Below are 27,068 nucleotides of genomic sequence, written 5' to 3'. Positions count from 1 at the left end.
AGTGTTTGTTTTCCGTGTAGATGTGCCATTCTTGTGAGTCGTGTTGAGATTGCCCACTGAGACTGTGAATGATACATCTACATGGAAAACAAACACTTTGAGCACTGAAGATGATCTCAATAAAGATTGAAACGTTGGCACGATAAAGAAAATGTTTTTCTAAAACCTACACACCAGACCGCATCTCACGATCTTCAAATAATTAGATTATAAGTTTAATTAATTAAAATAAATTGTTTACTTATGCTGGCTTATGTCCTTAGATTTAATTTTCTATTTCAAAAATATAACAACCAAAAGTACAGTTTTTCTTTACTGTGTACAAGAAAAACAGGTTCTGCGGTGGTGAGGTAATTATCAGCCTAGTCCTTATCCTCATCTAGTTTTCACGAAGATCTACTTTATTTGATAAAGATAAAATGTAATAAAATTCATTCAGGAGTTACAACATTCCTAGTAATGTATTTTCATAAATATCAATATTTTCTTCTGAAGATGGTTGTAGCCCTGAAATATAAGGTATCAGGTTTTCGACTTTTTTCAGATATTCTTTCAGCTTCCTATTAAGAAATATGTAATTCATTTCTGCCTGCTTCCTCCTTAGATTTGATATCTTTTTTCTTTCCAAAAAATCACCAAGGAGATAGATTGTCTTGTGCTTAATATTTTAACACTTTTATCATGTTTTAAAATTATCTGATAGCGTTTTATTCCTAGAATTGTTTCTAATCCGGTAAATCGAGTGGTTCAGGTGGACGAGCTTATCTTTGTCAGTGCAGAATCATTTTTGAACAGATGTTTGAAGTCAGAAACATAAGTCTCTATTTTTATATCCTCTGGTCAGAATTAATTAACCACATGTTACAATTGAGAGACAATAACTAGAAAAATATTTTATTTATTTGAAAGTGCATTTGTTATTGAAGTACTTAATCCGTACCCATTCCGTCAATTTAATTCCTAAGAAGAATAGATTATATATCATGGTGATATATAAATATACCATCTTCGTAAATCATTATAACTGTGACATATGAATATCAAATTTTGCCTTGACACTTTTGAATCGCATAAACATTTGCTGTGTGAATATATTTAAACATAGATACAACGTAGAGTATTAATCAATTATGTTTTATGTATAAAATGTCTACAAAGGAACCTTCAATGTCGTCAGAGTCTTTGACTTTGCAAATTTTTGGGCCAAAGGTCGTGAAAATGTTTTATTTCCTCAATAAATCTTGCCCTCCTAGTTGCACATTCAGAAAATGAATTGCAAAACACTTGTTGACCGTATAAAGGGAGGGGGTGGTTCAAGGCTGGAGTTTAGAAATTAATTAATTGTTTAATTATCGACTAGGAAGGCAAGGCTTTTTAAATCCAGACCTTTTTTGACATAAATAATTAAAAAGTTTTTTTAATTAAATTTTTTGGCTTTTAGGCTATGTATGGACCCTGGTGTTCAGCACATCGCAGCATGGATTTTCCCTTAATTCTATGTACAGGAAGATGACAAGGGTAGAAAGCCCAATCCTCATGGTCATCCAAGATACAGACAATAACGTAAGTTTTGTAAAATATTTTATTATACTGTTTTATAAGGGTTTATCAAAATTGAGTTTTTTCGTCATATGATCATATATGATGAACTGGCCTTAGGTCACAAACTTCCTCACTGAAGATGGCACAAAGCCAAAACGTATGTTTGACACCAAAAATATATTCATAAAATTATGTTGGGTGTTGTGCAAATAATTGATTTTCTTGATCCTTTTATCTGCACCTAATGTAGATTAATAATTGTAGATATTTAATATGTCATGTCTTGGAGATTTTTTTTTTTTAACTAGAAGTATTGCCTTTAAACGACAGTTTGATCGCCTCTGATCAGCAAGATAGGTTTAATAATTGCCAGCTGGCACAAAAAGCCAGCAAGGACAGGTAGACCTGTATGATCAGTTATGATATGCGAACATTCATGGTGGTGCATCGAAAAATGCAAGTATAATGGGTAAAACAGTGAACCACCTGCTGCAGCGCCTCTTCATCCCTGGCGGTTTATCGTACCTTCATTAGATAACATTTAGGTTTAATAACCCTGAGGTGGAGAACGATCTACTACGATTTATCATTATCTATTTTTTCTGTGAAACCATATCAAGTCAAAAATTTACACCAACCAGTATTTCAAAACATAAATCAATTACAGTATGCTGAACAAACATGAAACTGAGACATTTATTTTGTTGTGGAAAAGAAAACCCAAGGAATTATTTTTTTATTTTGTACGTTTCGGGCTCATTGTTCACCCTCAGCAGAACATTCCCAAATCTGAGTCTTTCAGCGGACGATTTGACTATGGGCATGGCTGATATTCTTGAAGTGACTAGATAGTCTGTTTATACAAGTGGTACATTGTTTTTCCTATGGTGCCACGAAAAATGCACCACCCTGTATACACATGAAGGAATACCATCGTAATCAGAATAAAGATACATAATTAAATTTGGTTTAAAAAAAAAAACTTGGCTACAGTTATGCCAACTTACATAATGTAATCAATAAAACTACTTTTAAAAAGTTTTCAAGTAACTATAAAGTTAGTTAAAACTGGTGACTACTATTTGCAATGTTTTTCTTATATAAAAAAGAAAAAAACTTCATCTGTTAAATTTGGTAAAATGTTTAAATTATTTATTTATTTAACAGGTATTCGGAGCTTTGACATCATGCTCCTTGAAAGTAAGCGACCATTTTTACGGAACCGGTGAGAGTTTACTTTTCCGATTCTCACCCGAGTGCCAGGTGTACAACTGGACAGGCGACAACATGTTTTTCATCAAGGGAAACAATGAATCGTTATCGATCGGTGCTGGAGAGTAAGTAGAATTTTCTCTATTTTTTTATATTTTGGTAGCCAACCAATTTTTCAACCCGGCGTTCCGTTCCACACACGAACTATTAAAACTAACATTACTCGGACTTTTTTCAGCGGGAAATTCGGTCTCTGGCTTGACGGCGACCTCTACCAGGGCAGGAGCGAGCCCTGCGCGACGTACGGGAACGAGCCGCTATCGCCTCAACAAGACTTTGTAGTAAAGACCCTCGAGTGCTGGGCGTTTGTCTGATCTGTCAATTAGTCATCTCCTGCACGCACGTCGACTTTCCCCTCAGAGAAAAATCCCCACTGCTCCCCTCTTCTCACCTCTCCCAAGAGTCAACAAAAGAGATGCGGTGATGTCTCTCTCCCTCACTTCTATTATAACTCGAACACAGGGACTCCTAGAAACCTTTCTATCAGAACAGGAAATAACCAGTAGTCCTTAGCTCTAGCACTTTAGAAATGAGTCAATTCATTATTTAATATACATATACATTATACATATAAGTATATATATTTACAATATTATAAATATATATATGGTATATGACAAATTTGGTAACACTGATTGTTGTACGCATAGAAATTGTATATTTTTGTTAGTTTGAGTGTTAAAAATGAAATACTAAAACTATGTAATAATAATAATTGTAATCATTATAATAATTAATATTAATATAGGTGAACCGTGGTTCATGTTTCCGTGTGCTAGTTTTATGCATACAAAATGTATACAAAGAGATGTATATTTGTATTTATTTTGGTTAATCGATGATAAATTTATTACTGGAATAGTAGAGGCATTGGAAAATTCCTTTTAACCCCGTTTTGAAATAGTTTCTCATTATCAAAAAGCAAAATTTTACTTTAAATCATGCCTACAGTTACCTGACCAATTGAGATAGTCGAAATCTTGAATCTTGTATAGTCTAAGTAAAATCAAGGGCCTTATGAACGGTTCCTTTGAAAAAAAAAAAAAAAAAAAAAAATCACATGATTAGCTTATAAATGAGGTTATCGTTTTGCAGTAATTATTCACAAATAACATTTTCGTTTTGTTTTAAATTTGTTATGTTAAGATTATTTATACAGTAACGCGTTGAAATAACAAGCACCTCACTTGCTGACTGTTATAATTGGATTTCCGCTAGCTTTTTTTGGGCTAAGTTTGTAATGTTCGTTCAGAAAATAAATAAAAGGGGCTCTGTCGAGAGAGATTTGGGGATTCTGCTAGTCATTGCAGCTCTCATCACACAGTCCTCACCTTGCAAAGAGATCTGTTTGTGGTCAAACTAGTGAGAGTGTTGTTTAAGAAATAATTTGAAGCCAATCGTAAAGAGGCCATTTAGCACTAATTTATTGTGTTTAGTTTTATTGTAGCCAGAGGGGCTGATAGAACAAATGTAATCGATTATTATAAATAAGTGAAAATAATAATGTGCTTGTCTAGGGTAGTTAACAGCATTAGCGTTTTGTTAGCTAGTCTGTATACGCTACTCATTGTATTTAGCTTATATATAATATTTGTTAAATATGATTTAGATCTGTATTTTTAATATCAATCAGCCTTTCACATAACTGCCCTTCTTAATTGCAGTATTATTCTGTTTTTATTTCTGTCATAAATAAAAAATAATTTGAAACTGTAATAAAAGGTTTTGAAATTATAATTTTTAATTTAACATTATTATTGTATTTTTTAATATGTAAAGAAAAGTTATTGTATTTAATAAAAAAAATATTGTTTACACATTTTTCATCTTTTTATTTTTTTTTCTCATTTTTTCATTATGTCATTTCACCCAACTATTGCCAATAAAAATCATATCGCATTTACTATTCACAATCATAGAATTCGAATGCTACATGAAATAACATGACCTTTTTCATTTTTTTAAGCACACAAATTTTAGAAATTTGGATTTCAAATTACACAAGCAATGTTGATAATTATTTCTTTTATAGAATAGCATGTAAGACAGTAAAAATATAGATAAAACCGGGTGGGAAAATTGTTAATACTGCCAATAAATGCCATTAGCACTGCCTAGGTTGTGTTAAAACAAAAATAATCTATAACGATTACTGTAAATGTTTTATCTACAGTATTTTAGATAGCCCCTGCGCTAAACTTGTTTTATTTTAACAAAGCTTGTGTAATTTATTATTTTTTTAGTTGAACCGACAGGTCAAAAGAGTGTTTAAAGTAGACAATTGTACATTTCTGTAAAAACGATTACTGGGGCGAACGGTCACACGGAAGCAAAAAACAAAATCAAACTTGTACGAGCCCCGAATTTCTGGTCATTTACAATTTTTTTTTTAAACTAGAGAGCATGTGTGTGTATAACTTGGCTGTGTATGACTTTTGTTCAAATTTTCACACTTAGACGGTTCACACCGCAAAATGCTTAATCATGATTATAGAATAAAATCTGGATGAGTATCTTGAAATTAGATTGTAAGGACAAAAAAAATATGGTTAGATGTAAAAAAAAATGATGCATTCACTAAATCAAACCACTTTATCGAGTTTAATGATGAATATTCAATGTTAACAGGGTGGTACAAAAAGGTCTCTGTATTTGTATAAATATATAAAAAACTAAAAAAATATTACTCAGATATTTGTCTAAAGGTAAACAATAATAATTTTTAACAAAAATGTATCCTATATGTATAAAGTGGGAGGTTTACGGGCTGACAAACAGTTGAGGTCATCGCCGGCCCTTAACTGTATCCTATAATATATTATCAAATATTAAACTTAACTACATCTAAAAATAAAAAAGATAAAAAGATATTAAAACTTCCATTAAACATTTTCAAATTATAAACTAATTTATATATTTAATAAAAACAATATTTTATAAAAAACATTAATGTTTTAAAAACTAAGAGGCTTTCACCCTGTACAATAAAAATAACTTTTTATCAAAGGTTCAAAAACATGAGCTTGTGCATAATAGTCAATCAAAAAAGTATCATAATTTGATATTGTACCATTTGTAAATTTAGAGAGCACTTGTTTTCTACTGGAGTAAATCTATCGAAGAAGCGAGACGTCGTTAACAATAATTTTTGTACCGTCGAGATTCCACGCTCGATCGACCACAAGTACGGTTGCAATATCATAGAACATTTCATTGTTTCTTTTATAACTTTTCTTTTCTATTGACATTTCAGAAAGTTTAGTAAATTTAATAAGGACCAAAAGAGATGGAATACAATATCTTTAAAATGGTAGTGAATGTATCATCACTAACATTTCAAAATAATAATGCATTTGTAAACGTTTACTACATTTATATATATAGTATCAACTATATATAATTAAAGAATTATTGTATAGCAAAACATGTTATTTTTGTAGCTAATTGTTCACTGTAATAAATATGTAGCTAGAACTGAATATATGTATAAATATGCCTACTACTACTACTACATCAATATATTTGCAATTTGATGTTTTGTAGAATATGCTCATTAGGGTAATCATTAAGAGGAAAAAAATTATATCTGTGCTAAAAGATTTGTCAAAACAGACTGTGCATGTTTTGTACGGTTTGTTGTTTGATGCTAGATGTTAGTTTCATATATAAAATAAATATTTTAAAAAAATACAGACAAAAAAAGGCCAAAATAATGCACATTCATGCTAAAAATAAACTTTTAAAAATGCATATTAAAAAAAATTATGTTGATACAAGTAAAATAAAATGTTTATATTCTGAACCACTAATAAAATAACTTTTAGGACGATTTTTAATAAATTGACAAAATAAAAGTGCTGAATTTGGTCAGTGTTTTAAGGCGATTGTTATCATTTAAATGTTGACATTCAGAAAAAAATTAGAAGTTTGAGAACAGTGTGAATCAAGATGATGATGTTCCTTTAAAGTTTTCTTTTTGCCACTGGTTAAGCCGTAGAAACTATGTTATAGTTCATGTTAGAACTAGCAGACTTGCCGTCAATACAACTAAAAAGAAAAAAAAATCACTGTCTTTGAATGTATTCACTGAAAAAAATGTAAAATTTTAAGGATTTTCATTTGTAATCAAGGTGTCTTAGACTGTGAGCTAATGACCATTTAATTGGATCGTAGTCTCAAAGTGTGTAGATATATCGTTTGTTGTAAAATGTTTTTAAATGGTGTGTGCTAATATAAATAAATATATATTAAATATAATTTTTGTAGGAGAGTATTGTTGTTTACAGGAGAACATTACTGTATAGGTTGCATGTAATCGAAATGCCTCTAAATAAACCTCCCGTTGATGAAATACTGATTGATTGATTTTTTTAATTCCTGAAAAGATCATATTCCTAATACACAGTAAGGATCAAAACAACAAATATGATAAATTCAATGACAAATGTGTCTATTTTTAAATTTTTTTCTACCATCTTGGGCGCTAACTTCTTAGAAATTAAATTTAACAAACGATCAATAATCGTAACTGAAAGAAAAAGGTTACTCGTATTCCCTCTAATTGAAGGGTATAATTCCTTCATCCTTGACTCCAGACAGAGAGTGTGCAGGAATGCAACTTGATTTGAGAATTGTGCCTGGGCATGGCAGCGAGTGTTTGGGTCCCATTCCAATTTTTGGAGGAAACAGGGTTGCTGTTTGTATATAGTACTAATAGCTGTGTATATCTAGTTTATGTTGATGTATGAATGTATTTATTAGCATGAATGTGTGATGTGAGAGGGTTGATGGCGGAACACGCTTAGGTTAGCTATATTTGTAAAAGGTAATGGAAGAACATAATAAGTAAATAGGAGTAAATGTATAGCTGTACGGATAAGTCTGAGGTCTGCCCCTGGACATCCAACACCTGGGGTGGGTGATTTTCGAATCTCCTGGCAGTTAACTGTAAACAGCAAAATCTGAAATTACCAGTGGACAATGGGAAGCGAATAGGCTCAACCCGGCACATGTTTGTATGTATTACATACATGTGTGGATTTGAGCTTATATAAATTCAAATTCAAGTAACTAAAAAATCGAATAAAGTAATTCCTGACATATAAGTAGGGCTTATTGGGTGTCGTGGACACGCCTCAAACCACTTTACATTTTTTATACATTATTACCAATTAAAATTCCATGTTGTGTGCCAGAATTCGAACCCAGAACTGCAATGGCAAATACTAGTCAGAGGTTCTAACCACTCAGCCACCAGGTTCCCTAAGATTATAGGTTAGATTGGGGGTTCTGAACCTATGGTGGAGACCGTAGCTTCAATAACAGTATAAATTAATTTTAATTCAGGGTGTAACTAAATTTTATTGCAAATCCTTTATTTTTATTACTAGTAATTTTATGAAACCGTTTTACAGGAAATGTAATAGATACCAGAGACCTGACAAAACAGTATGATCAATATTTTTGCACAAGCAGTCTTTAGCGAATAGCGAACAAGATAAAGATGGATTAATTTTAGTCATGGAAGCCTGAACAAGCCCAAGTAAAATGAAATGTATGTACCAAAGTCAGGCTTGTTTGTAGTACAAGCAAATGGCAGTCGTGGAATGAGCTCAATGGGCTAAATACAAACTGCTAAAAAATCTGAGCAAAGTCCCAAACATTTCCAAACCAATAAACTTAGAATCTGTCCTAATAAGCAACAATCCATCAGCTTTCAACATAATCTATGGATTTCTAAAGTTGATAAACGTTTCTTTTTGATTATATTCAACCATAAAAATTTAGAAGATGAGAAGATGATGGAGCTGAATGAGTGGGTGCGGGCGCACGGCGGGGACCTGGTCCTGGTCGGCCAATCCCGCTCGACAGAAAATGAAAAAGAAAACTTCATGGGTAATATGCCAGAGTAACCCCCCCCCCCCAAAAAAAAAAAAAATACCCACCCAGCTTTGATCAACCTGAATGAAGCAATTCTGCACTTAGATAATGCTCATACGCTTCTGGAAGAAAGAAAATGACAGAAATGCAAGATTATTAACCATGCTACCTAACCTAGAATGGGAGATGCATTCAAAATTATTAAAAATTAAACAAAGCTGCTTTATAACCATGCTTTCTAATCTTGTTGATTTTTGAATCTCGTCCAAACAAATTTAAGGCTGGAGGTACTTTAAATTACAATTTTTATCTGCATGGTATTAATAATGGTATAAATTTATGCTTTATCTATATGAAATATGCCTATTGTTTACATCTAAAAATTAAGAGGATTTGTGGTGCAGTTGATGAGGGGGAAGTTTAGTATAACATAAAACACTAATGTCACCCCTTGAAATAAATTTAGAGTATTGCAGGTCCCCAGGTATAGGGTCAACCTAGGTATACAGGGACAGAGGATGGCTATGAAACAATTATTAGGTTCATAAAAGTTTGATCAAGCATTTATGATTTTGAAAATAAAATAACCCAGTGTGAAGATCACCAGAAGGGAATCTTAAACGGGGTTGTAAAAATTTAAGTTTGATATAAATATTAAAATTAGACGTAGAAATAGGTTAGCTAATTGTTGGGAAAGTGTATTGTGCCGGGGTGAGTAACCGGAGGTGGCCTGGAATCACGGGAGCCGACCCGGTCCTTCTTGAGAACTCCAGACGCAGCTAAAAAAGAAAAAAGCTGCCAAAATAATAACAGCTGGACCTTCCCGATTGAGAAATGTGAGTTGATCCCGGGGCAATCACCCTAGAAAAATTGGCTGTTGTGCTGTTGAGTGCCTTATTGCTCAACCCTCAGGATTAGCTGATGCCCGGACTCATCCGAAATAGCTCAATGATCTGGAGAGGACAAAGGGCAATCGGGTCACCCGGAAGCATAGAGTATTTTCGAAATGCAACTGTTCCCCCCTCCTCCCTGAACGGATTGATATAAAAAGGACAATCGGAGAGAATCCGGGTGGAGTCCGAAGAGAGAATCCGGGTGGAGGCCGAAGAGAGAATCCGGGTGGAGGCCGAAGAGAGAATCTGGGTGGAGTCCGAAGAGAGTCCGCAGTTGAGTCAGTCGGAGTGTCCCGTGGAGACGACGAGTGAGTCTGTCAAACGGAGTAAAAAGGGGAACTGGTGCGGCAGATTAGTCAGCGTAGTTCGCAGGATCCGTACCACCGAACCGACGAAACCGATGCACGTATTCCAGTCCTGTGAGTACAAATTTTGTCAATTGGTTTGCGGGAGATTTGGAGAACAGTTGGGCGATTTTGGGCTACTTTTAGTACTACGATCACAATAATTAAGCCCCTAGTATTAAGGTTTCGTTAAAGAGAGTAGGAGCATTAGTTATATCTAGAATTAGTCTTCCAGTAATAAGTTTTGTGTATGAATTGTTTAATAGGAAATAAGGGTTGCTATTTATAAGAAGGGTTAGGGCGTTATTCACTAGTTGATTATACATAGTGGGAATTGTACAGTCATATCAAATAAAGGGACCTGTTGTTCTGTCTGAATTGGTGTATCTTTCCCCCCAAACCTCCTTGTCCAGAGTTAGTAGTAAGTAAAGGGTGTTCACCCGTCAAGCCGGGCAACCTGACAAATCTTACCCCTAAAAGGCTTGATGAGCCTATAGTGGGGTAGCTCGCTACCCTCTCGGAGCACCCTAGCGAGAGACGGTATTTGAACGAGCCGCGAGCCGCACGCACGGAAAAAGGGAAACTGCTCGTCACACCCAGCTTCAAAAGTAGAATGAAGCAATGTTTTACTAGACAATGTTTACACACTTTTGACAGAAAGAAAAGTAAGAAATGTAAAGAATGATGTCACTTCATCCTTTACACCTAACCTAAAATCATTGGATCTAGGAGGCATGTCAAAAACCAAAGGATTGGTATTGTCACCAAATTCAAACTAGCTGAAAAATGGATAAAATTGGTTTAAGAAAGAAAAACGTTTTGATATGTAAAATTCATATGTTCCATTTTGGCAACCTTTGTAGTTCAGAAAAACATATATTATCAGAAAGTAAATTCTTTAATTTCTTTCATTTTATTCACTAGTTTTCGTGGTCCACTTGATCAATTAAAATTTTTCAATTAATTAAGGTTTTTAGTTGAGATAAGTGGGTTCGAATCCCGCTCGTGGCACTGACTTTTTTATTAATTATTTCATCTTCACTGGTTGGATCAGTCAGACAGAATTATGCCAAATAGCAGGAGGATCAGATTGAATACATGTTCATTACCTTGTAGACCACACAGAAAAATATTACGATTAGATTCTTTTAGAAAAGCATTACATAAGCCAGTTGAAAATACTTCAAAAGGAAAAAAGAAATTGAAATTTAAAATTTCCATCGTTTATTATCAAAGATAAAAGAACAATTTTGTACACTAAAAACTGAACAAATTCAACATCATCCATATTGTCTGTACAAAATGATAGTTGTGAATTTATAATTTGTAGAATCAGAGATTGGTAGGTCTGCATTAATTTATTTTAAAATTAAAAACGTAAAAACATATCACACACACATGTAAATATTATTTGTAAGTAGATATTAGTATGTACATGCTGATCGTTTAATACAAAAAAAAAATATATAAATATATTGGCAAGAAAACATAGTGTATTTTTTTTTATCCTCATTGGGTCTTTTTTGTGGACGAACTGCCACCGATGACTTTCCTCCTTTGATTGATCATGTAGTAGTACATTTTGGGAAAGCCTGAAAGGTGAAACCAAAATTTTTAAAAAGAAGTAGCAAATGTGATTTGTAAGTGTGTTGTTTTATTTAAGTTATTTAACAAAAAACTTACCTGGGATGTAAGTAACCATCACAGCTACCAAGAAATACTTAAAATAGGTAGCATATTCTGGAGAAATATAGTGCGCTTTTGATTCGTTCAGAGTCTGCAAGCAGTAGTATGAGCATATGAGCTCACCAGACACACCAACAGGATAAAGAATGTAGAAAAATGTATATCTAAAAAAATTGTATTATGTATTATAATTTTTTTTTTAAGTAAACACAAATTACCTGCACCAAGTGATGAAATACGGTACGCTCCCTGTGAGAAGATTGACCGTGTAGAAAGAATATCTGACTATCTCAGACAACGACCATGCCGTCAGCATAGGCGTTATACCAAAGCAGCCCTGTGCCTCAGTAGACTGCACGAGGACGCCAAGGCAGAGCATAACTCTTGAAAACACTTGCATCACTGTCGTCATCAAATCTGACCTGACTAAACCAAACATAACGTGAAAGATCTGAAAAAGTCAATACAAAAATAAAAAACTTGAGTTATAAGTGTAATCTATATTTTATGACTTATTGTTTTATTTCACATAATAGATCATGCGATTACCTCCTATGGTCTTACCGATCATCTTGGTATGCTTTTTCTCGCTGGGTTTGCTTTGGCATTTTGTTATCTTCAGACTGAACACTGAATTTTCCAAACCAGCGATGATGGCCAGACCAAGATGATTGGTAACAATCAAATTACAGATATTAGTTTGAAAAAAATGGGCATAATTTCATTGCATCACTATTTTATCTATTATACATTAAAAAAAAAGGATGAAAAACAATAAAAAGGCTTATTTCAATTAATTATACTTATATACACAAATGTAGTAACAAAAATTTTCATTTAATTACAATTTCATGTTTTATTTTTAGATAAAATGAGTCCAGTATACCATTGACAAAAATGGCAGTTATAATTATTTTATTTTATTTATTTATTTTTACCTTATTTATTCATCTAAAACTGCATAATTAATTTCGTTTTTAGATATTGGTTTGCGAGTCACTTACTGGGCCTTACACTCGTGGATTTCAATGACACACAAACGAGTTTCGGCTTTGAGCTTCAGTGAGGAACTCGACCCAGCAAGTGACCCAAGGGCTGTTCAACATGTATAATTATTATAAACAACCAGATTATTTTGGAAATTTTTCATTAATTGGTTTTATAGAGAAAGCATTGTATATAAGTGCACACGTTGTATATTTAAAATTGTATATGTGTAATATATTTAACTTTTGTACAGCTCATTTCTAATTAATTTTATTATTCTACTAAGAGCTTAACTGCATCAATTAAATATAATACGACATGACCAGCAGGAAAGTATAATTGAATTGTAAATTTTCGAGACATGTTTGACCTTTGACCAGTTTGATCAACTGAAATATTAACATTTGCCGTTCTCCACTTTCAATAGTCATCATGAAAAAGAAAATTGGGCTAAAGGACCTGGTTAATGTTTTTACTTTCCTACTTTGGCTAATGGCATATCGACATTTTCATTTTGTGCCCACTTGTGAGAAAATTCAATTATAGCAAGAACGAATATAGCAAATTATTATAAACAGTTTCGTCGCATTCTGTTTAAATTTATATTTCACATAGACAAATAAATATCATCTTAAGAAAGAAATATCAGACATTAGCCAAGTTTAGCATTTAAAAAGTAACTTTCAGCATTTATGGACAAAAATGGAGTTGTTTTCAACCGTGGAAAACATAAGGATAAACTAGTTGATTACAGAATTTATTACATTTTAAAAATTATTTATTGTATTGTTGTTGCCCTTGTTTGAACGTTTTATTTATACACAAATGCGACATTTCTATCTAACGTTCATTTTCCTTTGAAGTCTAATACAAACATAGAATTTATTTATTGGCTTTCTTTTAAATTACTGTATAAAGACACTTTTTTTAATCATAGATATGTTTTTGAGCTGGATACATAATTTTTTCTATGATTAGTTTCATATCATTAATTTCATGTGAGTCACATGGGTTGAGTTAGGCTAGGTTAGGTTAGGAATGGTTAGGATTAGAATTAGGGACGAGTTAGGTTAGGTTTCATAGCATTAGGGTTAGGTTGGGTTAGGTAGAGTTAGTGTTTGGGATGGTATGGTTTTGTTTTGTTGTACCACACCATCAGTTTCATGTTATGGTGAGTCACATGAGTTGGGTTGGATTAGGCTATGTTAGGAATGATAAGGGTTAGAATTGGAACGGGTTAGGTTAGGAGGTTTAGGGTTAGAATTAAGTTAGGTAGGATTAGTGTTAGAGTTTTTGTAAATATTGTAATATTTCTTTAAACGCATTGAGCCAAATGGAGTAACAAATATTTTCATTTAATTGCAGTTTCATATTTTATTTTTAGATAAAATGAGTGAAAATAAATCCAATATACCATTGACTAAAATGGCAGGTATAATTATTTTGTATTATTTATTTCTTTTTACCTTATTTATTCATCTACAACTGCATTATTAATTTCGCTTTTAGATGTTGGTTTGTAAGTCACTTATTGGGTCTGTTTACACTTGTGGGTTTTGATGACACTCAAATTTTAAGCCATCTTTAGTGAGGAACTCGACCCAGTAAGTGACCCTGTTTAACATGTATAATTAATAATTATACACAACCAGGAGATTATTTTGGAAATTTGGCATTAACTGGTTTTATATAGGAACTTACTCATTTAAAATACATTTATCATATATAACACGGCTTTATTTTAAATATGACAAACAAGTACAAAAATAAAAACTATTTAGTACGTGATATATTAAAATAATAATTTCCAGTTTCACCAACGTCCCATTTACAAACGGTCACATTAATAGAAACGCAAATTTTCCCCAAACGTTATTTGTTTTCAAAATGTCGAAATGGCGAAAAACTAATTTTACCGTCCTTTCACGGCCACGAGGCAAAGTGAAGGCGCGTTTCGTCATTCCGCCGCGAAGAGAACGCGAGAGTAACATGCGGACATTCAACCAAGAATACAGACGAGGAGCAATGACTGTAATGCCTGAAACTGATTGTTTCTAGAAAAATACGGAAGAATAGACAAAGTAAAATACACAATGAAAATAAATGTTCAGAGCTATTGTTTAAAATTATATTGGATCATTTTATTAATAAAAGTTATAGCAATATGCAACTTTTCTTGGATTTTTGTAGTAACATTAGCTATTTTACATTTACGTTTGATGGGCTACATTGAACTGATAACTTGTAATGCACAATAAGATAGCCGGGTTGACATAATAGCTATTCACGGTGCTACGCTAATGACATTTCAAGGTTTGGTTGCTTTTGAGTGATGTTTCCCACGGAAAAATTATTTTTTTGTTCTTTGAGATAACCCTAGACAACGATATGGCAATAATCTGATTATATTTTATTTCTGTACTGCCTGCACATTTTTTCGGCGATGCCTTTTGATCTGGCTTTGAAAAGAAGGCAATCATACAAATAATTCAAACCTGAATAGAAATAGATAAAATATGTAAAGAAAAAGAATGGACAAGTAGATAAAGAAGAAGAGATAAGGAGAAACCACGAATTATTTCTAGCTTTCTAATAATGCTTCCAAACTGCCTTTAATGAAAGTAGTTTGACCAGTTCCAGAATTATACCAAAAAATACAAAATCTTGCCTAAAGGTTTTTACTTTATTTTTGGACGTGAAATTTAAAAAGACTGGTATGTCCAAGTTCGACGTTTCTAAGTGTTTTGATAAAAGCAAGGCCAAATACAAAGTATACAATGTGATGTTGCTTTCCTGCCTGTTATTCCATTCATACCGCCAATTAATTTGTTTTAAGAAAAAATCAAAATTCAAAAATCAATTTTTAAAATTTAATCTAATGGTGCTGTCCGAATTTAAAAATGAACTCCGTTTCAGCTGCTGTTTAAGGTAAATTTTTATTCTGGAACTTGGTGTACTTTTTGCTGACTCATTTGAAAGAATTTTCTGTTCTACTAAGAAACACATGGATTTCAAAAGTCATCAAAAAGTGGTGTGAAAATGATTTAATTCCCTAATTTCGTGGTCCGCTTGACCAATTAATATATTACAATTAATTAAGGTTTTTAGTTGAGATAAAAAAGTCAATGGCACGAGCGGGATTGGAACCAACGATCTTCGGCTAGATACGCCTCTGCTCTACCACTTGAGCTATCGTGACCTCGATCCGCTCGGACACTAACTTCCTATCTCTAGCCGAAGATCGTGGGTTCGAATCCCGCTCGTGCCATTGACTTTTTATCTCAATTAAAAACCTTAATTAATTGTAAATGATTTAATGTCGAATTATTACCGCGTGATAATTTATCAAACAATTATTCCCGGATGCCCTAAAATCATGAGATTTTCTCCTGGAGACTGTGGGGTGTTGAACCTGTAATTTGTTTTGTATGTAATCAAATTTATTTTAACGAATTATTGCATTTCAAATATTTTAAAAATTATTTCCTGTTGTCACTCTTGTTTTCAAAGTTGAATACCTAAATGAAATATTTCTATCTAATGTTCATTGTCCTTAGAAATCTAATAAAAGTCATTAATTTTGTTTAAAATTGCCATATAAAATACTGCGCCTATGTTTTTGAACTGGCTATAGAATTTTTTTGCATGAACATTTTCGTTTTTAATCATCATTCGTTTTCACATTACGGGGGGGGGGGTGAACATGGGTTGGGTTGAGTTAGGTTAGGCTAGCATTAGTATTTGGAACGAATTAGGGTTAGAAATGATGAATGGTGGAATGAGTGCGGTGTTCAATCCTTTCAAAAAGATAGTTCCTACTCACAGTAAGTTGTATTCAACGATCCGGATTTCGAGCTTTTAGCTCATCATCAGGTTGAAGGAGTTAAAGGAGGAGAGAACTCATTCAACCTGATGATGACCTAAAAGCTCGAAATCCGGATCATTGAAAACAAATTACTGTGAGTAGGAACTATCGTTTTAAAACGACCGAATTAGGGTTGGTTAACGTTAGGTTAGTCTAGGACTAGTGTTACGTTTGGTTGAGTAAAGTTAGGAATTTAGGAGGAAGTTAGGAACTGCGCACCGTGTAATGTTGAGGAGAGTCTCGAGCACTTATTGCTCGAATGTGTTGTGTATGACGACCAAAGACAGCAGAAAATTATAAACGAAAAAACTTAAAGAGGCCATAATTTAAGCTCGCTGCTGCTCAAAAATAATAAAGATGTACTGGATATATAAAGTGGTGCAAAAGCTAGAGGTGCTCGGATATCTTTGTATTCTGTTACATTTACATAAGTGAATTTAATGATATTTATTTATCTATTTATGTAATTATTTATTTATCTTTCCCAAATTGCATTATTTACCTGTACAGTATTTAATTTATGGAATTCTGATTGTTATTTACAGGAATAATTTATATGCAGTTGTTATTTATATACATCTACTTAGCCCTCTACCTAGTGTATAATATTTAGTAAGTGATAAATTATCGTGCCCTTGCAATTGGACGAATATCTAGGATAAGGCCACAAAAAAAAAAGTTAGGAATAGTTAGGATGGCGTTGGTGTTAGGGACGAGTTAGGTTAGAGAAAGTTAGGGTTAGGTCAAGTATTATAGACGGGTTATTTTGCACATCCATGATTCAATTTTTTTATTATTATTTTTTTTTTTTAATGAAGAGGGTGAAAATTTGCGATTCTACCAAAGAATGCTTTATTCATCCATCAGCTTTCTTAATTATTGTGAAGGACTTACAAGGGGAGGCTACGGACGCAGGTAGAAACATATTAGACCCTTGTATGAGGTAAGAGCTGAGGAAAAAAGTATTTTACAAGAAAGAATAACGAAAAGAAACAGATCGGTTTAATCAGTATTAATACGTTTCGCGCTTTTTCTTCTGCGGTATATCTTTATGAAAATTAAGCAATGTTTTATAAGTATGCTGACAGATGTCTAGGGAAAAAATCAATTGTAACCTTCGTTTGTTTGGAGGCTAATTTAGAAAGAAAAGAACTTTGCATACTTAGAAGACTTTATTGACCCAGTTTTCATTATAAGTTCGGTAACTATATAATTAATTATGTTGTAAATAGAGTCATCCGACAAGATGTAACAAGATATTTTTTGCATATAGAATAAACAATGAACAGCAACTCCCAGCTAACTTTAATTAACGTATATGTTCACTAAAGGCATTTAATAAAGGGTTGCACGTCGACGTGATGTACACCGACTTTGAGAAGTCTTTCGACAAGTGTGTGGTGTTTAGTGACGGTTACATAATGATTATTTGGAGGTCGCGAGATGTTTATGATCATCTTCAGGGCTCAAAGTGTTAGTTTTCCGTGTAGATGTGACATTCTTGTATGTCGTGTTGAGAGTCAACAATGATACATCTACAACACGACAGACAACAATGACACATCTACACGGAAATCTAACACTTTGAGCCCTGAAGACGATCTCAATAAAGATCGAAACGTTGGCACGATAAAGAAAATGTTTTTCTGAAACCTACGTCACACCACGCCGCATCTCACGACCTCCAAATAATCTTTCGACAAGATTAGTCATTAGACGTAAATAAGTAAGCTTCGAGAATTCAATTTTGAAAAGGATATATTAGCCGGGTTGTATTCCTCTATTTCTCGACGTAGACAAGTTGTTAAGCGTGGGAATCTCTTGTCCACTGAAGTATTAGTAACTTCGGGTATTCCCCAGGGAGGACATTTGTACCATCTTTTGTTTAAATTATTTATAATGATTTACCTTCTGTATTAAATTATAGCAATATAAAAATGTTTGTAGATGATGTAAAAATATATAGGCCGATACAATCGGTAACTTATTGTAACCTATTACTTTATTTATTTAGAAATCGTGAGATGCGGTCTGGTGTTATGTAGGTTTCAGAAAAACATTTTCTTTATCGTGCCAACGTTTCGATCTTTATTGAGATCATCTTCAGGGCTTGGGATTTACAAACATTGTTTATATATTACAATTTCATTTTGGATGCGGAAAAGTGATAAAAAAAATATATTTTGCATTGTATAAATTCACTTTTCCACATCCAAAATGTAATTGTAATATATAAACAATGTTTGTAAATCCCAGGCCCTGAAGATGATCTCAATAAAGATCGAAACGTTGGCACGATAAAGAAAATGTTTTTCTGAAACCTACATAACACCAGACCGCATCTCACGATTTCTAAATAAATATCGATTAACGGTCACTAATCACCACACACGTAACCTATTACTATCAGACTTGAATTCTATTGTCCGTTGGTGTAGCCTAAATATGTACTTGAACATTCCAAAATGTAAAGTTGATACCTATTCAAAAAAGAACTCTAATTTTAGTTATACGTGTTTGATAAATGGCGTTCCAATCGAAAAGTTAAATGTGGTAAAAGATTTAGGTATAGTTTTTGATAATGAAATGACTTTTAATAAACATATATCTTTTATTTAAAATTAAATTCTAAAAACTCTTGGATTTTTATAATTTAAAATGGAATTTTTGCATACATTTGGCCTTCCAAATTAAGAATTTTAAAAGGATAAATTAAAGGTTTGGATGGCAATAGGATAAATTAGTTTAGGAGTGAATGTTTGGAGTCAGAGCTTTATAGCACTCAGAAGGGATATAGCTAACCTAAAATAGAAATGTGTGGTTTTTAGTGACCATTAGTTAATGGTTATTTGGAGATCGTGAGATGCGGTCTGGAGTGATGTAGGTTTCAGAAAAACATTTTCTTTGTCGTGCCAACGATTCGATCTTTATTGAGATCATCTTCATGGCCTTGTGTTGTCTGCTTTTCAACAAAAAAGTTCTCTGATTGATAGACACATTTCTACACGAGAAGTACGAAGAGCATGGGATTCTATGAACAAATTTCAACTACATACGGACACCAAGCAAAGAGTATTCTGAAGGACATCGCCAACAGTGAAAAGAAACTTGCATCGGCAATCAATCAGAGAACAGTTTTGTTGAAATCCAGACAACACAAGGCCCTGAAGATGATCTCAATAAAGATCGAAACGTTGGCGCGATAAAGAAAATTTTTTTCTAAAAACCTATGTCTCGCCAGACCGCATTTCACGATCACCAAATAATGACTAAGATATAAGGTTTGGATGTTACAGCGTGAAATTACCTTAGCCGTTGAAACGCCTTGTGTATTCGCACGAATCCACGAAGTTTTTCTAGATATTTTGACCAAATTTTAACAAGATTGATACACGAAATCAAGTTGAACTAGTCGACAGGCTACTTTCGTTAACTCGCAACTCTCGACTCAACTGGGGATTCAAATTGCAAAAATCGGAAAACAACATACTTTTACGAAGTTTTTTTAGACTTTTGATATTTCCTTAGTTTTATAGTTTTTCTAGATATTTTGACCAAATTTTAACAAGATTGATACACGAAATCAAGTTGAACTAGTCGACAGGCTACATTCGTTAACTCGCAACTCTCCGCTCAACCGGAATTATTAGCAATTCAATTCATACTTTTTTTTTTGGGGGGGGGGAGTATCGTGAAAAAAAGGCCAGAGGCGACGGTGGGAATCGAGCCCACGACCGCGGCGTCTATGAGCCCAGAGTCTCTCACGCTAACCACTCGGCAACCGCGGTTCCCCCCCCCCAAAAAAAAAAATTAGTAAAATAATAATAACTCTGGGATTTATAATGAGTAAAAGCGCAGATTTCAGCAATAAAGAAATGTTTGAAATCTCTTTATTGTAGATTTGTCCGACCAATATTATTGGGTTGTCCGGAAAATAATGCAGGATTTTGGTATTAAACAAAAAAAAAGAAACTAGTTACTTTAAAGCAATGTTCTTTAATCAAAATAATTTCCCATACTCTCAATACATTTCTCCCAACGTGTTGGTAACTTATTAATTCCGTCTGAGTAGAATTCAGAATTTTTAGAATTGATAAAGTCAATAAATGCATTTTCCAGTTCCGTTTGATTTTTGAATATTATGTGTTGTAAGTAGTGGTCCAGGTGTCTAAAAAAATGGTAGTCAGTAGGCGAGAGGTCCGGAGAGTAGGGTGGGTGAGGCAAAGTTTCATAGCCAAGCTCCAATAATTTTTGTGACGTTACACGTGACACATGTGGTCGAGCGTTGTCATGCAACAAAATGGGCCCTTTCCGATTGACCAAAGAGGGCTTCATTACTGCCAATTTCTGATGCATGGTATTAATTTGGTTACAGTATGATTCAGCATTGATGGTTTCGCCAGGATTTAAGAAGCTGTAGTGTATTAAACCAAATGAAGCCCACCATACCGTAACCATTACCTTTTTTTGATGAGTTGGGGGCTTTGGAAAATGTATTGGAGCTTCTCCTTTGTCGAGCCACTGTCCAGAACGTCTAGTGTTATCGTAGAGAATCCACTTTTCGTCACATGTAACAATTCTGGCCAGAAATGGGTCATTTTTGTTTCGACAAAGAAGTGATGCACAAACATCAAAGCGCTGATTTTTTTGGCGATCGTTTAATGAGTGTGGAACCCAATTTTCGAGTTTTTTCACTTTTCCAATCGCCTTGAGGTGGTCAGCGACGGTCGTTTTACTGACTTTGAGTTGCTCTGCAAGTTCTCGAACAGTTGTTTTGGGGTTTTCTTCCACCACTGATCGCAGAACATCATCATTAAGAGAGGAAGGCCTTCCACGACCTTCTTCATCTTCAAGGCTGAAATCTCCCTCCCGAAATTTTTTAAACCACCTTTGCACAGTGCACTCATTAACACAACCCTCGCCCCAGACTTGGTTAATGTTTCTAGCCGTTTGGGCTCCGCTTCGGCCGAGTTTAAACTCGTAAAAGAAAATCGTACGAAATTCTCGCTTTGACATTATAAGGATGACTGAATTATTTCCAAGTAGCGGAATGCTACAGAGGTAAACAAACAATATCATTTGGAAGAGGATTAATAAGTGTTGACATTCATACAAATGAGTAATCCTGTAAACGTAAACAGAATATTTTATATAGATTTTTTTTTAATGAAAACTTAAAATCCTGCATTATTTTCCGGACAACCCAATAGAATATAACACTGTTGTATGGTCGTCAAGCAATGGTAAATATGCATACAGTCTAGAAATTGTGAAAAATAAATTCCTTCGCTATACAGCTCATACAATCAAATTTGTTAGAAACCCCCAAATAGACCCCAATGCGAAAGAAAATGGGTCTGCTGTGACTTGAAAAGAGAAGAACAGAAGTATGTATCTAGATTTGGAGAGGGCCAAACTAAAAGGAGTGGTAGGACTACTAACCGGTCACTGTCATTTGAGAAAAAATCTACACAACACGATAATCCCATCTGCAGATTATGTAATGAGGAGGAAAAAGCCAACCATATCATCTTCGAATGCGAAGCAACAGCTCAATGAAGATTTCGCCTAACGTACGGAAAAAACCTAGGAAGTCAAATTGCAGCAGCGACAGACAATGACCTGATACTTCTAAGAGAAGCATTGAGTCTATTGCACTGAACTAAGGAACTAGGAAGGTAGAATAAACCAGAAGGCTGCAGTGCCTGGGAACAAACCCGCTTCCTAGTATTCTTATCTCCATACCATACCATAACATACCATCTGTAGATTATGTAATGAAGAGGAGGAAACAGCCACCCATATCATCTTCGAATGCGAAGCAACAGCTCAATGGAGATTTAACCCAACGTGAGGAAAAAACTTAGGGAATCAAATTGCAGCAGCGATAGTCAATGACCTGACACTTCTAAGGAAACGAATAGAGTCTATTGCACTGAATTAAGGCACTAGGTAGATACAATAAGCCAAAAGGCTGCAGTGCTTGGGGAGCGCAAAGCCCGCTTCTAGTATCCCTTTTAACCATACCATACCATACCACTGTTTTTAGATACATAGAGATACATGGTATCTAGATATGTTTATTTATGTTCCATCATAAGTGGAATGATAAATAGTCCTAAACTGTTGGAATGTATAAACTTAAATGTTCCTAGGCTCAATATGAGTAATTGCAATTCATTTTATACAAATATTCCTATGACAAATTATATGAAATATAGTCTATGACGGAAGGGAATTTGTTACGTTTTGACTGGTCTTCTGACAGCATATCTAAACTAAAAAATATTATTGTAAATTATCCTTAATTGTAATTAGATTTCGTGGTCCGATTGACCAAATAACATCTTTCAATTAATTAATCTTTATGTAAGGTTATTCAGATATCGTGAGATGCGGTCGGGTGTGATGTAGGTTTCAGAAAAACATTTTCTTTATCGTGCCAACGTTTCGATCTTTTATTGAGATCATCTTCAGGGCCTGGGATTTACAAACAATGTTTACATTTAACAAATACATTTAGGATGTGGAAAAGTGAATTTATACAATGCAAAAATTTTATATTCAAACAAAGTTTTCTACTCACTCAAAGTGTTTGTCTTCTGTGTAGGTATTGGTTGAGGTAAAAAAGTCAGTGTCACGAGCGGGAATTCGAACCCACGACCTTCGGCTAAATACGCCGCTCCTCTAACCACTCGAGCTATCGTGACTTTGATCCATTCAAAACAAATTTGAAAAATGGCAAAAATGAGGGAAAATTCGAAAGGTCGGGTTGATATGGGAAGTTGGTGTCCGAGTGGATCGAAGTCAGGATAGCTCGAGTGGTAAAGCAGCGGTGTTTGAGCCGAAGATCATGGGTTCGAATCCAGCTCGTGACACTGACTCGACCAATACCTTACATAAAGATTAATTAATTCAAAATTGTAAATTATATTAAGTTAATTCATTGTAATGATTAAAAGTATAAAATGTATAATTGTGGGAAGTTCCTTTAAATAAAAAAAAATATTATTTTAAAAAAATATACAGAGCTATAAATTGCCAACAGACTTCAATTAGCGAGAATTAATGGAGTCTACTTTCTCCATAACAATGCCAGGTCTCATGTTTCGTTAGTGACGCGGCAAAAATTACTGCACGTCCTGCTAACTAACTTATCATACCAACAATAACAACGGCCTAATTAAGATTTTAACGAATTACTTTACATGGAAACTGTATATTTTAGTCAATTGGTTACGATGGCTAATCGATTTAAACAAGGATTTACAATAAACACATTTAATACGTGTACGAATAAAAAAAGGACGTTTTCGAAGCGCAAAATGCACTGTTATATTGATTCTTATATACAGAGAATAAGAAAAGTGATTTTAACAAAAAATTAACAGAGCTAGACGTTATCTAAGAGAGTGGTTAGGAACCGTATGGACATACTAATCACACATAATTATATACTAGTGGTTCAAAGTTTGTCTTCATACAGGAAACAACTGGAAAACAGGAGTTACGAATGCAAGACAGGTTTTCTTTGACATTGTATAATTTTAATTATAGCAGAATAAAATATGGGTTCTTCGTGCTGACGGCTGGAAAAATCCCTAAGATGAGATTGCATAAATTATGATTAAAGTTATTTAATCGTTAAAAGTTGAATTTTCCCTGTAACTAATCAACGATTGATTTTATTGAATAAATATATTAATTGAAAAGTGAAAAAAATTAAATAATAAATATTATTTCCTTAGACTATTTTTTTTCGAAAAAATGAAGCCATTTATTGATTGAACATGGTCAATTACGAAATACTAATTGTAAGTGGATAAGCCGAAATTCCGTGGACGCGCCATACTTTTTGAAAAAGGGGGCTTAAAATGGGAAGATTTTACTTTAAAATCCTTCCTATTCCTCAAAGCAATAGCTGAGGGATAGAAAGGAATTGGGACAAAACTTTGTTTAATTCTTAATTTAATTTAATTAATCGAAATTGAAATGGTTCCCATGTCGTTTCATACACTTTTACTTAAAATACTTTTAGCTGTAACTATGTCGAAACGATTAAATTATACTTCTATACATTCGTGTAACATTCACAGGCATGTATACCTCGAGACCTCAATCTGGTTGTAGAATTTGGCTCAATTTTGAAAAAATACGTTTTTTACTTTAGCAGCATTGCATGCGGTGTTAAATTGAAAAAATGGCGAAAATTTAAGTTTGAACGGATTTTTTTTCGGCTTATTTTTCCGAAAAATAATTTTCGCTCTTTGGAGCATGTTGGTTCTGTAAGAAATAATTTGTACAGATTGGATTTTCGATCATGTCCTCCAAACAATCAAGGTTTGATTTTGACACAAATACATACAATGGAAAATAGAGAAAATCAATTTTGAACAGATTTTCTTTAGTTCATTTTTCGGAAAAAATGAGCTTCTCTCTTTCATAAATGATGGTTCATCAAGGAATAACTTGTGGGAGGGTGAATTACCAAGAAATTCCCCATAAATAATCTACAACTTATGTTGTGGCATAAATGGCATAAATACATATAATAAAAAATAGAGAAAATCAATTTTGAACAATTTTCTTCGGTTCATTTTCTCGGAAAAAATTATCTTCTCTCTTTCATAAATGATGGTTTAGTAAGAAATAATTTGTGAAAAGGTGAATTACCACGTATTTCCCTATAAATAATCCACGGTTGATTTTGTGGCGTAAGTGCATAGAAAAAATGGAAAAAATGCCATTTTGGAATTAATTTTCCGAAGTACATTTTTTTCAAAAAATGATTTTTCTGACTGTGACTCTTTGACACACGATGGTTCAAGAAGAAATATTTTGTGAGGTCAAGTATCAAATATGTCTGTTACTAATCAACGATTGATTTTATGGCATAAATACATTAAAAAAGTGGAGAAAATGCCATTTTGGAATTAATTTTTAGAAGTACATTTTTTTCAAAAAATCTTTCCTCTTTGGCACACGATGGTTCAAGAAGAAATATTTTGTGAGGTGAATTATCAAGTATTTCTCTGTTACTAATCATCCATTGTTTTTATGGCATAAATATATGAAATAAAAAGTGGAGAAAAATCAATTTTAAACAGATTTTCCTAAATTTCTTTTTCTAAAACATTATCTTCGATCTTTGCGAGGTGAAATAATCGGTGTCAGTTGAATTATCAAGTATTTCCCTATAATTATAATAAATTATGATTATTACAAAATATTAAAAAAAGTAATAAATAAAATTTTAATAAAAATTAGAGAAAATTCAATTTTGAACAGCTTTTCCTGAAATTTAAGGGACGGTGTTTTTTTAAAATATCCTCCTATAAATTTTAATTAATTTAACGGCGTCAATAGACGAAATAAAAAATATATATTTGATTGTTATCGCTTTATACAAACACGACGTAAAACTTGGTTGCTCCTGTTCCAAAATTTTGTTTGAAAAAATTTTCCTCGATATTATTGATTAATTATAGATTATTGAAAAAATTATATGTGCTCAAGTCGTCTCTTTATCTAATTTAAAATCACCTGTTCCCGATAAACTGATTTTTTAATCCATATATGTTTAGCGGTCATAATTTACCATATTAATTATTTCGATTAATTATTCTTTTCATCTAAGGTCTTCGTTGAGATGAAAAAGTTAATGTCACGAGCGTGATTCGAACTAGGTTCGAAGCCGAAGCTCGCGAGTTCGAATACCGCTGCACGTGACTCTTTTTCACAAAAAGTACAATTATTTGAAATATTTTTTTTTTAAATAATTATTTCTTGTTTAAATGCACAAGCATTTTTTTTTGCTCACCTCAAGAATTGCAGCATTCTGAAAAACCTGGACCAAAACTTTGTTCTCCTGGTATAAAGTTTCGGCACCTTTCCCGGCGAGAAAGTGCGAAACGATTCTCGATAGGAGGTAAGTCCAGCTAAAAAAGGTCAGAATTATTAAAATTAAATTTGTTCAAATTCAAAATCTTACAAAAAATTCAAAACGTACGCTGTCAGTTGCACGGAGTTGTAAAGTATAAGGTAGGACTTAGCACCCTCGCTCATCGCCGGCTTTTCGGCCTTAGAATCGTTCTTGGCCATTTAAAAAAAAATTTAAAATATAAAAAAAACTAACCGAAATGACAAATTATTATGCTACGAGGAACTATAGATGTACTCGATTCGGCCGAGTGCCTATGAACTGAGGAGTGAGAACGCCTTCCACCAAACCAAGACGCCCCACTACTAACAAAACCAGTGTTTGAAAACCAGTTTCACGACATGGGTGTAGTTCTGACTACCTACAGAATGAAAAACATTTCTCAAATGTAGAAAACATCCTACAAGTCTCGTTGGAGACATTGACGCACGTCATGACCTTCCATGATGACGTGTCACATCGATTCTCCAACTAGCTTAGCCAACTGGTTTAGAGAAAAAAAACCGAGACGGTTTTGCATACCGACATACAAGAATGGATTAGATCATTTGTAATTTCGTTAATACTTAAAACTTCAACATGTCATAACATAACATTCGGACTTTCACCCCGATGTGGTGACCTTAGTGTCTATACATCAGGAAGTTCAACCACCCCGT

The 27,068-nt window shown here is 33.5% G+C and overlaps 2 protein-coding genes across 20 annotated transcripts in view; one reads left to right on the top strand and one right to left on the bottom strand.

Moving 5' to 3' along the window:
* LOC106663561 (TLD domain-containing protein 2) overlaps positions 1-3,870 on the top strand; it is a 357,519-nt gene extending 353,649 nt beyond the window's left edge. For all 19 annotated transcript variants that reach the window (XM_024224943.1, XM_024224946.1, XM_024224941.1 and 16 more), the window contains 3 exons: positions 1,442-1,563; positions 2,710-2,879; positions 2,993-3,870. In XM_024224943.1, coding sequence (XP_024080711.1) covers positions 1,442-1,563; positions 2,710-2,879; positions 2,993-3,128 — 428 coding nt within the window. In that variant the 3' untranslated portion in view covers positions 3,129-3,870. The remainder of the gene's footprint in view (positions 1-1,441; positions 1,564-2,709; positions 2,880-2,992) is intronic.
* Positions 3,871-11,138: 7,268 nt separating this feature from the next.
* On the bottom strand, positions 11,139-26,771 carry LOC106663747 (very-long-chain (3R)-3-hydroxyacyl-CoA dehydratase hpo-8). Its single transcript, XM_014388824.2, has 5 exons — positions 26,479-26,771; positions 26,290-26,407; positions 11,836-12,068; positions 11,615-11,781; positions 11,139-11,523 (listed from the first exon to the last, which is right to left on the bottom strand). Exons 1-5 carry the CDS (start codon positions 26,568-26,570, stop codon positions 11,441-11,443), a joined length of 693 nt encoding a protein of 230 aa, XP_014244310.1. The 5' UTR covers positions 26,571-26,771; the 3' UTR covers positions 11,139-11,440.
* Positions 26,772-27,068: the final 297 nt, after the last annotated feature.

The sequence above is a fragment of the Cimex lectularius genome, unplaced genomic scaffold, assembly GCF_000648675.2.
Source record: "Cimex lectularius strain Harlan isolate CLEC.00 unplaced genomic scaffold, Clec_2.1 scaffold100, whole genome shotgun sequence".
In the NCBI taxonomy this organism is placed as follows: Eukaryota; Metazoa; Arthropoda; class Insecta; order Hemiptera; family Cimicidae; genus Cimex; species Cimex lectularius.
This window is presented reverse-complemented; position numbering and strand designations above follow the sequence as displayed.

Bases quoted from the DNA above. Each gene is read 5' to 3' on its own strand.
- LOC106663747 (XM_014388824.2), bottom strand. From the start codon at position 26,570: ATGGCCAAGAACGATTCTAAGGCCGAAAAGCCGGCGATGAGCGAGGGT. The intron at 11,782-11,835 runs GTAATTTGTGTT...CAATTTTTTTAG, and splicing joins TATTTCATCACTTGGTGCAG to ATATACATTTTTCTACATTC. The intron at 11,524-11,614 runs GTAAGTTTTTTG...TTCACCTTTCAG, and splicing joins GATGGTTACTTACATCCCAG to GCTTTCCCAAAATGTACTAC.